Source organism: Falco cherrug, chromosome 6, assembly GCF_023634085.1.
Source record: "Falco cherrug isolate bFalChe1 chromosome 6, bFalChe1.pri, whole genome shotgun sequence".
Classification (NCBI taxonomy): Eukaryota; Metazoa; Chordata; class Aves; order Falconiformes; family Falconidae; genus Falco; species Falco cherrug.
The window spans coordinates 56,595,022-56,606,518 of record NC_073702.1 but is presented as its reverse complement, the minus strand read 5'-3'; the positions used below and the strand labels follow the sequence as shown (position 1 = coordinate 56,606,518).

Below are 11,497 nucleotides of genomic sequence, written 5' to 3'. Positions count from 1 at the left end.
CATCATGGTTTCTGAGTCTCAGAGGGGATAAGTGGGTAAGCCTTTGCTCCTGAGGCCAGGCTGGGTCCTTCCAGGCAGTTGGGATATTTTCTGGATTCAATAAATTTTCTGAAAAATCTCCTCAATTAAATTTATTTTTTCTCTCTAACCACAGCCCCTATTCAGCATACTTGCTAAAGAGAAGGCAAACAATAGCAACAAAACTCTCTTTTGCTGGGAAAAAAGCACTCTGAAGCAAAAGGTGAAGATAGGAAAGAGGAATTCAGTTTACATTTTTCTCTTCCAACTAAGGCCTGTGCAGCCCAAGAGGGCTTAGTTTCACAGTGATGTTGGTTTGACTCATTTAATGGCAACTGTTTTTTCAAGTTGCTTTTAAAAGATGAAAAATTCTTTGAAAGGTGGACAGCTCTGGCAACAAGCTAATAGGGAACAGTCTGCTACAGCCCAAAGTATATGAGCCCTCACTTGCCAATCTAACAGTCGTTCCCTGTTGGTATGATTGGATTATTTCATTGGATTATTTCCCAGATGGGCATTAATGTGTTTGTAGGGCACATTCAGTTAAAGGGTCAATGTTTATTAAAGCTGCAGATATTGCATTTGCTCTGAGCATGTCATTAAAACAGCAGATTGCTCCCTGTTTTGCCTTTCATATAGTAGGCTGTATCACAAAACAGCTCTGGATGATTTTGTCACCTGTTTTTGTTCAAGAGCTTAAAAGTAGAATATATTATAGGTTTCTTATATGGAATGAATTAGTATTTTTCCATAAAGCTAAGGTTTTCAAAGATTATGATTTGTACTGTGGGCAGGGAAATTCCATATTCCCTCAAAGTCCTCTGCCTTGGTTTATGGATTTGTTGTACCTTTCTCCCTCCAGAGCTCCCTGCTTCTGCTATTTAATTGGGCGGGGGGGAAGGGGGTGGAGGTGGTGGGAGCCTTCAGTGAAATAAATGTGACTTAGGTCTATAATTTCTAAATAGTAATTAAATAATTATCTAAATAGTAATTAAATAATAATTTCTGAATTTTACTCTACACAGCCATTCTTGCATAAAAACAAGCTTCTGATCATATTGTGATTCAATCATACTTTTCAATGTGATCGATGTTAGCAATACTCATTGTCTTACAATTGCCCCTTCCTAAAATATCAATGGTGTCCAGTTTCAGGATGACACAAAACTATTTTTTCTTACCTGTCCTGTCTTATCCAATTCCATCCTGCACTTTACATATTCTAAGATTGTTTCAGTTCAATGGTGAATGAAGTACTGGTTCTTATATATGATATATTATGTAATATATATTAGAAATTAACCATTGAGATCAGGCAATCTTTTATCAGTAGTTTTAATAACATTAAGCAGTAAAATACAGTACAGCCAGGCATTAAAATGCTATGTTCAACTGTAATACACCATTTCTACCATACAAAGTCAGTATGCAAAGGCTTTGCTTCCCTTCTATCTTTAGAACAAAGTCTCAGAGCCACATCCCCAGGTTCAGCCAAGAAGAAACCCATAGACCTGAAAAATGAAGGCAGAAAGACTTTTTGGTTTTCAATGTAACCTTTTAACCATATGTCTTTAAGAGGCTAGATCTCTTCTAAGAACATCTTTCAATTGTACTGGCTTAACACTATTCCAGAAGCTTAGCGTGTCCAATCACCCTAAAAGAATCCTAATCAGGCCTTAGGATAAAATGCTGCATTGACAGAAAAGCCGGACAGCAAGTAAGATGTCACATTTCAGTGGATAGCCTCGCCAAATAACTGCATTTCCAACTGCTGGAGTTAAAATAGAAGTGTCATTGAAAATCAAGATTAGTCTTTTGTTCCCAGGTAGGCAATCAAGTTAGGCCTGCAAGTAAGTCTTAGCTTGGAGCCTTGAATTCAAGGGTTTGGATCTGCAAGATGAGCCTGGGTGGACAATATCCAGGGATGGCGCTTTGCATTAGACATTTATTTAAGAAGTGTCCTTCAGAGCTGTTCATTCATCATAGGAGTATAGGACCTCTTCAGGTCTTCTGATCTAGCCCTTCCCTCTTTGAGATCTATAGCCTTAACAGCTCTCAAAACTCCTGTAATTTGTGTTGTCTCATTCTGTTTGGTGCTGCTCCAGTGCTCTGAAAATAGCTGTGCTGTACTCCTGACTCCACTAACGCGTTACACACTGGCCTGGAGATCTCTGTATGGCAAGATTCACAATTAGACTTCCATGATGTTGATTTTTGTTTGTTTGTTTGTTTGTTTGGGTGACTAACAGAGTTTGAAAGCATAAAAACCCCTGATGCTTAACTGATTTGAATTGTCTCACATGTCTGTCTCATGTTTCATTCACATAGTCACTGTGAAATGTATCAAGCTCAGACTGGGTTTACCTGCAATAACTAAAGCAGATATATTTTATTTGGTAGCAACTTCTCTCATTTTGCATGACTTCCATTCCTAGAGGATTAACTTTAGGCCTACAATAACAAGGTGTATGACTGATATGATCAGAAAGAAGATGGGAGCATTCACTTCTTTTTTGTTTTAATTCAAATGCACCACCTGTGTTAAGCAGCCTATGACTTTAGTTAGCTGTTTGCAGATCATCATGTAAAAGCAGCACATTGAACTGGCACCATTGAACTAGGAGAGAAGGCTGCCCACTGACTTTTCCCTTGCCCTGGCTGCTACACCAGGTTAAGAGCAGCTGTGGAGGTTTGGGGAAATTGTTTCTTTCGTGAAAGCTGCTGAAAACACACGTGACGTGCAAGTGAGAGAGGCAGGGATGAACAGCACAAGCAGAGAATGAGGGGATATCCAGCAAGAACAGGGAGCAGACATCTCACTGGGACTTAACTGTGGTGGAAAATTTTTTTGCTGGGGAACAAGGAGAGACAGTGGAATTTGTTGCAACCAAGTAAGGCTCTTATTTTCAGGACTGAGGATGAGACTGAAGGAATGGGTCTACCCACTGATGACATCTGAGGCAGAGGAGAAATTTGCTTATAAATCTGTTTCTGATCTACTTCACTGTTTGTTTAAGTTCCTGCTCTCCAATAAGACAGCTTTTGGAAACTGGTGCTCCAGGAGTTCTGGGAACACTCACACAAAGCTTGACCCAGCTTTGATTTGGATTGCTTTATGTTGACCCACCTTTAAAATTTGACCCATTTCAGATTCCCATCACACCATTCCTAATAAAACTTTCTCCTGAAGTGTAATTAGCAAGTCTGTACCAATGAGATTAGTGTTGTCTAATAAAACTGATAACTTAATGCCTGCATTGGGTTCCCATCTGATGCCTCAGCTGGCAAGACATTCCTCTCTCTAGCCATCACTCCTAGGATTAGTTAACAACTGATTAAATCTCAGGAAAGCCCTTGTATCCTATGGATTGGGTGATAGCCATGCTCCCTGCAAGCAGGTGTGGGAGCAGATATTTTCTGCTGATGGAGGGTTATGCCTTCGCAACTGTGCAGATTGTCATGAGTAGTAGCACCAGAGATGCGAGCCACAGATGGCACCAAGGGGTTGCAGCTGTCTGCATGAGGCTTAGTATCCCTGAAGCAGCTGCACTGGGAATTTGGTAGATGTAGCATGGCTTATGTGTGCTGAGTGCTCTCCTTTAATCCTTCTGCCTTCACCTTCTCTTTGCTCATTACATTATTATTACAACTGATGATCATTGCTAAAGCACTGACAATACAGCAACCTGTTGTTGTAGCCCTATGTCCTGTGTTCTCTGGGTTCCTGGCCTAATGTAGACTACACTCTGCACTCATTGCTAATTATTACTTTTCTTTTTTGTTTTGTTTTTGCTTTGCTTTCCACTTTGAGTAGGAACAATTTTACGGTGTCAAGAGCCTTGTGGGTAAATAGCATTTTAAATGGTAGCCCATGACACAAGAACCTGATGCAAGGCTTAATTATTGAACTCAGTCCCTTTCGAATCTATTGCTGAAGCCAGAAGACAAAGGTAAAAGAACCTTGATGGAATACTTAAATTTCAGCTATTATTTAAATTACGTTCAGTTTTGCACAGAGTGAAATTAAGATTAACCTTATACCTTTCCATTTCTTTTCCATTGCACTCTTAGTGTTTCTTTTTTCTTCTTCTGCTTTGTTTCTCCAGTCAATTCCAAGTTTGTTCCTCAGGTTCCTTAGCCCACCCTTTTTCCTATTGCATTTATTTATTTAATTAGATATTAATAAATCCTTTCTCTTTTATCATTATGCCATTATTAGTGCTTTAGCACAGAAAGTGTGCAGTAAAACCTCTTGAGGTTGGAGCAAATCTTTTCTCTGAAGCATCCATGCAGAATTTGGATTAGTACACAGGTTATATCCAAAGGCAGCCTGATCTCCTGCTGGTGTATTCCATACTCTCTGGAGGGAACTGGATCTTGCTCCCACACATTCCTGATTTTGGGGGAACTGACAGGCTAATTAGGTCCCTATTACCATATGAAGGAGCTCACAGGGATACTTTAAATTGTAGCCTAGTAGAAATTGCCATTTTACGTGTTGGGTTACCTGAGGAGCAAGAGAGGTAAGGTACAGTGTTACCTTTTCCCAACTCCTGTTTGACCAGATTTGGTAACAGACACCTAAGTGGATCTAAACTATTCCCAAACTGGGAGTTCTGCAGGGACAGTAGCTTCGATCCTGGCCTGAGGGTCAGGTCACCACCTCTGTGGTGATCATTGTAAGAGGACTTTCTCCATTTTAAGGTCTTTTTGCACTGGCTTTGGGGCTGCAAGGCAATAACTGCCTAGGAGCAGTGCATATCTTTGAAACAGTGCTGTGGGAGAGGTTAGAAATAGGAATAGATAAGGATACGCAGAGAAATAGAATTTGTTTATAATATTATATATTTAGCATTTTTTTCAAATTCCTTTGGGAAACAGAAAACATTAAGCATAGTGATAATTCCAGAGAAATGAGAAGGATTTTATTTTAAATGTTTTGAATTCATGAGAGGTTTGGGCAAGTGAAAGCAATGAAAACTGTTCATGCACAGAATATATCGACTTACATCAACTAGAGGAGCTTGAATTACTGCTTGTGCAAAACTGGAAAATGTTTACAGGCAATGTTATTCTTACATCAGATGATTTCCCCTGCTTTGCCTTCCCTTTCTCTCCTTCTGAGCTTTTTCTTTTCTATGATCTTTCTTTTCCTTTTTACTTGCTGGCAACTTCTCAATTTTACTAGTCCCCAGTTTTCCTCTTCCACTCCCTCGCCACACTTTCTCTCCTCCTCTCCCCTTTTGCCTTTTTGCTGCATTTACTCTATAATTCCTCTCCAATGTGCCTTTTTTCTTTCATATCACTTGCTTCTTCCCTCTACATATACTTATTTAGCTACTTCATTTACCTGAATCTCTTTATATTTGTACCTTGAAAGACAAAAAAGTTACATGGGAAAGGCAGGTTTCAGTTAAATATTTAAGCTGCGTAATGGGCTGCTTGCTGTGTTATACATGTTCATGTTATCCTGGCACAAACTGACAGAGCAGATAAAATGAAGGATGAAAGAGAAAAAAACCCAAGTGTTGACTGTCAGGATCACCAGGAAGGTGTGCTATGTTATTAAGCTACAGTAGTAACCTAGAACTTCCTTGGGATTCCCTTGTGGGTTAATCTATGCTCTGAGTATTGGCTTTGTAACTGTAAAATGAAGATTCTGGAATCTCCCTCCCTCAAAGAGACAGTGTGAAGACAAATATAATAGCAGATTGAGGGGTGACCACATAAAAATATAATGACACCATGGAAGAATGAAAAACAGTTAACTTCAAAGTGGCAATGTCTTGACAAATACTTTACCAGTGGAAAAAAATACTTCAGTAGTTTTCAGTTTTCAAACTGTGTATTTCAAATTAATTGCTAGCTACTACAGAACACAAATTTTCCAACACATGAGCTCTTGGGACAACTGAATCTCATCATACCATCAAAATATTTTTTGAGATACATTCCCTTTTCTACTCAATTTTGGAAGATAAATATTTTCTAAGACCAATATATCATCCAGATAATTAATTATAATGCAGAAGAACTGGATAAATGATTTCTAGAAATCAGCTATCAGTTTCTTAAAACACTGCAGTTCTGAAAAGAAATACTGAAAATTGAAAATTGATTTAATGAAATGTCTGCAGGGCATCTTATTTGTTCCATTTTTGTACAACCACATATGCAGACTAACTAGCTAATGCAAAATGAATTTTGTATATGTATTTCAGAATTTACTTCACAAAATAAAAATTAAGTGAATAATCAAGGACAAAGAGTTAATGAAACAGTGTCAGCCTCAAGAACTTATTCCAATAGCTTTTCTGATATGTCTCTAACATTTTAGTAGTATCAACAAGGAAAACATTTATCTCACTGCTGGAAAAAAAGGAAAGGATGTGATAATGTGGAAAAACCCCTCTAGTTACAAACTAAAGTGACAGCCAAGCTTTGGTGTAAAAGTAAATTAGGCATTGTTAATGGACTATAGATGTTAAAGCCTTGGTCAGATGTTAAAGCCTGAAGTCAATGATTATACTCCCACCGAGTCAGTGAGAGCAAGGTTTTCACACTAACTTCAGAATTAAGCTTTTGAAATCCTTCATAAATAAACACTTGAAGTTTCTCAGTTTACCTGCAAGAGATACTTTAGTTAAGCCTGCATTTTAATTTTAGAGTAACCTGACTTAAATCTGCATACCGACTGTCAAAACTAGAAATTTAGGGTTTGGTGTTGATGCTACAATCCCTATAGAATGGAAGAAGCACTTTGAGCAATGCCTGTGATATTCTTGCTGAAAGGAAGCAGGTTCCTTTACTCATACTTTTGCTGGCACAATAAATGAAGCAAGACTGTTTGAATATGTTTTATTTCAGCACGTAATTTGTTCCTTAGCATCTTCTTCATGTTCACTACTGTTGGTTGTTTGCTTTCAGAATTAATTTTGATAAAATACTATCATATTACAATGAATAATCCATGAATGGCCAACATAATAAATATTTAGCCAGTCTTTTACTTTTCTACCTTCAGTGATTCTAACAATTGGTAGTATGAATCTAGTGACAAAAGTTCCCAATAGTCATTATACTGATAAATACAGTGCCTCCTGGTTTGTAATTGATAGTAATGCCACCTTTCCAGGTTTTCTGAACATATTCTATAGATGGTATCTTTTAATGTCTAATATAGACACTTCAAATATTTTATACATGTTATTAATAGAATATGCTGTTGTCTGTTTTAGGAAATGAAATCCAGTGAGTCAGCCTGATATCATGAATATTTATTTTTGTCTTTATCATGTGCTGAGCACGACATTCAGGTTTGAACTGTAGGGTGTGTAAGTGTATCTCTGCCTGTCTGAGTCGGAAGGTTCAATTAATCTTGACCCCAGAAGATAGTTTCTCATGAAGATGTCTGGCCATGGCTTTAAAAGGAAGCTCATACAGCTTTTGTGTCCCACAGCAATGACATACTTCAAAATTGCTGAGTGCTGGCCACAAAAAAGGAATCTTGAACTATGTTTTCTCTCTTAATCAAGTGGCCTCTGCTAAGTGACTTCTCAAGGCCTTGCACTTGGATGACTTTCAGTTTCGTGGATTTACAGTTGCATTGTTAATCATAGTCCTCGCTGTTCCCTGATGTTAACTGTGATTATGTAAATGATTAAATAAGAACATTAATACTGTATGTCTTATTAAGCATGAATCATCTTCCTTTGTAGGAAAGATCTTACATAAGTGAGAGAGCATGATTGTGGGGTGGAATGACCATCCTTGGCTTAAAAGAAATAGGCATTGGCTTCTTGAAAAGGTTGAGAGAAGAAAGTCCAGCTGAAGCCAGTTCTCAATGACACTGATGAGCCAGGGAATCCCTAAAACTGTCATGCAATAAAGTCTATATCCTGATTCCAGGCTGTCCTCAACAGCAAATGCACTGGGGCAAACCCAAGAGTTTCTGAAGAGTTTGAAAGAAAATACATTAAATAAAAGTAGGAGATGGGAAAAAATGGTGAATTGTTTGTGGAAAGTTTTTAAGTATCTGAGAGCTTTTGCAAAACTCTTTGGACAACCTCCCTCTGTCCTCGGATGTTTATATAGGTTAAATAGAACAAATACTGTTCTTGCATGTTTGTTTGTCTGTGAAACTTCTCCACACAAAAAATAATGATACCCTTTCATTGACATCATCCAAGTAATAATATCCTTCTGACTGTGTCGTAGGGTAATAACAAGCTTTCATGTACTTCAATGAGTAATGTATTTTTGATATTTTACATAAAAATAAAGACTCTTTAAAAAAGTACATGCCTCCTGTTTGTTCCAGTACAAACCTTAATATCAATAAATTAAACTGTTGTGGATTTGAGTGCAGAATTTGACCCATTGTACCAAAGAAGTAATAGAAATTCTAAGATAATAGTTATTTCCTCAGTTTTCTTAATAGTTTTGTTATTACACAATTAATCTGTTGTAATAAATTTTTCATCACTATTCCACATGACAAACGTACATTAGGAAACAAAGAAAGGAACAGGGTGACATACAAGGCTTAGCAGAACTCCTCTCTTAATTGCATGTTATTTATCATTCAGCAAATTAGCCTTGAGAGGTCACTGTTGCTCATGCAGGACGGAAGCATTAATGCTAAGGTACTACCTAGAAAAATTGTTTAGTCAAGCAGTTACCTCTAGGCTTTTTACTCTATAATCTAGTCTTATGTTGACATGCAAAGAATTTTTCATATGACACAGTAGGAATTTGTGTGTAATTGTTCATTACAAAAACGTAAACTTTATTCTTTCAAATCATTACTTTACCTAATATAACATAGATTTAGTACAATAAGATGATATGTATTCATTAGAGTACTCTGATTAGATTGCTTCTTGTCAATGTTTTATCACTAATGTGAAATACATTGCAAAGTTGATCTTTTTATTAAGCCAATATCTTTTAAAGCTAAAGATCTATCAAGTCATACAGGAAGTTAACTGTGTGTCTGCTTATTGAACTTGATTTACTTCATTGAGCTTTTAATATCATCAGATAAAATACACAGATCAAAGAAATTTCCTGCCTAAGAGGGAAAGTGAACTGCATATTAACTTTTTCATGTTACCAGTGAGACTTCTTGTAACCCAACCAATAGAATAACTGCATTGCAGAGGCATGAATCTTAGGAATTAAGACTTGCAGAAACGCTGCAGTCATTGGCTATAGCTTCTTTCAGAACAAATTCCCTTTTCCATGACTGTGAGCTGTTAGAATGCCTGTTCAACTCAAACTATATTCCCAGTTGAACTCATGATAAAAGCAGGCTTTCAAAGCTGTTGTAAACTGAGTTCTCTTTTGGCCTACTCATTTAAAAAACAACTAGTAGAACTCGTCTTACATAAATAATGAAATACACTGATTTGTTCTGTTCACATGTTGAATTACATTCTGCCAATAATGTGAGATTACATTTCATCCCTTTGCAATGATAGCTCTCTCAAACTCTACCATATCCTGTAAGCTAGATTTGATACCTTTGAGGCTGAACAGCACCTAACCCCATGAGAAATTCTGGTTAAGTTGGTGGAATCACTTGCACTAACCATTTTAGGATGTGCATGTCATATATGAACAAAACCATATAGGATTAGTTTCAAATTACTTTCATGCTAAACCATCTCTCACACTTTTTCTCTCAACATTTTAAATAAGGATAATTTTGTACTTTTTGGCTATAAAGGTTATTTTCCAATTTGCTTAGAGTCACATATTTTTACAGTTGAAACCCTAATCCTGCAAATATTTAAGCATATGCTTAATGTTACCTAGTGACAAAATCTGTTATATACTGACTAAAGGGGTAAAATGTTTATAAGATTTGGGCCTTATTTGGCTTTTAGGAAATATTTTTACACTCCTCCAAATACCTCAAGCAGCCCTTTTATTGAGCAAACTATGCCTGCAAGACTACAAAGGAAACCCAAAATAAAAACAGAGATATCTGCACATATCTCTAAGAAGGATAGTTTTTTCCATTTCAGTTTTAAATGGAAGAGAGAAGGAAGAAGAAAAGTCATAGCAGCACCTGTTATACTGCCTGTGAAACCCATCAACAAGGCAAAATGTGGTATGAACATGGCCATCAGCAGAGTTAACAAGAGAAATGAGCCTCTTACACCCAGAGCAAACAGTGGAGATGTGTAATTAGAATGGTTGCCTCTAGAAATACAAGCATACAAAATTTCTGTGGCTGCAAAAAAGGGCAAAGGGTAAGAAAGAAGAGCCTTGGTTAAGAGACACAAATTCACTAGGGTTTCAAGAAATGATGGCAGGTTGTCAGTAATAACTTCCTTTGTCTCTTCACCCCAGGTCAAGAATGCAGTCAGTGCAAAGGTTGTTTTCAAGACACAAGCAAAAAAGTGAGTCCAATTCATCATACACCTAAATTCCCCCGGGTTTTTCATGTTACCTTCGAGTGTGGGAAGAAATATTTGCGAAGTGTAACTGAAAATGATCACCCCTACAGAGACTAAGAAGTCCTCAAACTCAATGGAGAGTCTGAATTTTGCCCAGGACCACTGATGCATTTGCGTGAGACAGTAAGTCATCACTACAAGGATGATAATGAAATGGACCAAGGAGCAAAGCTGGCTGAGTTTGGAAACAATTTTGAGAGTCTTGATAAATACACAAGGCAGCAGTATAACAAATGCAATTACAGACCAAGTTTTCTCAGTCACTGGTACATATGGAAAACTATGTGACAGCAAGTTCCCACTAACAACCAGGTACAAAACACATGTCATGATCAGTTCCATCACTTGGGTCATGTTGACAATGATGCCACCTAGTCTGGGAGATATTTTTTTGCAGCAGGCATTCGCAATATCTTCATATGTGTGTCTCACTCTTATAAGCTGTCCATCTTCATTTTCTTCATACAGGCAAGCAATTAGAATTTTGCCTGTGTAACAGCATAATGCTGCAGCCAAGATAATAAGAAATAGGCCACTGTATCCACTGTGGAGAAGAGCATACGGCAATCCTAGGACAAATATTCCCTGAAGAGAAAAAAGAGAAAGAAAAGATAGCACAAAATCCCCGAGGCAAAATGTTTACTAGAAGCCATGCTCCCAAACCTACCCTCCAGTGAATATTGCTTTCACCTAACTGCATGGTGGAAGTACTGCTACATTCAGCTAAGTAAGGAACAATCATAAGAAATGTGTTTATTTATGATAAATGAAATTATTGGCAAAAAATTATGGCTCCTATCGACACACATGTAATGATAAGCTAGGAAAAAGAGAACGTGACTGAATGATATAGTCAGGTTCCTAGTTAATATTTAACGCTGATGTGATTAGAAGCACATTTTAGAAGGTTCTTAGGCAGTTATTCAGTCAACATGCATATTAATGAAACAGGTTCAATATCAGTAAAATTAATCAACTGTAGTATCATCTGTACAAGCTTCATTCAAATTAAA

The 11,497-nt window shown here is 37.3% G+C and overlaps 1 protein-coding gene across 1 annotated transcript; it reads right to left on the bottom strand.

The window, feature by feature from the left end:
* Positions 1–9,811: 9,811 nt before the first annotated feature.
* LOC102059268 (vesicular inhibitory amino acid transporter-like) lies at positions 9,812–11,117 on the bottom strand (the record flags this gene model as incomplete). Its single annotated transcript, XM_005432868.2, has 1 exon — positions 9,812–11,117. A coding segment is annotated over one exon (1,200 nt), but the record flags the coding sequence as incomplete, so codon positions are not given.
* Between the last annotated feature and the right edge of the window lie 380 nt (positions 11,118–11,497).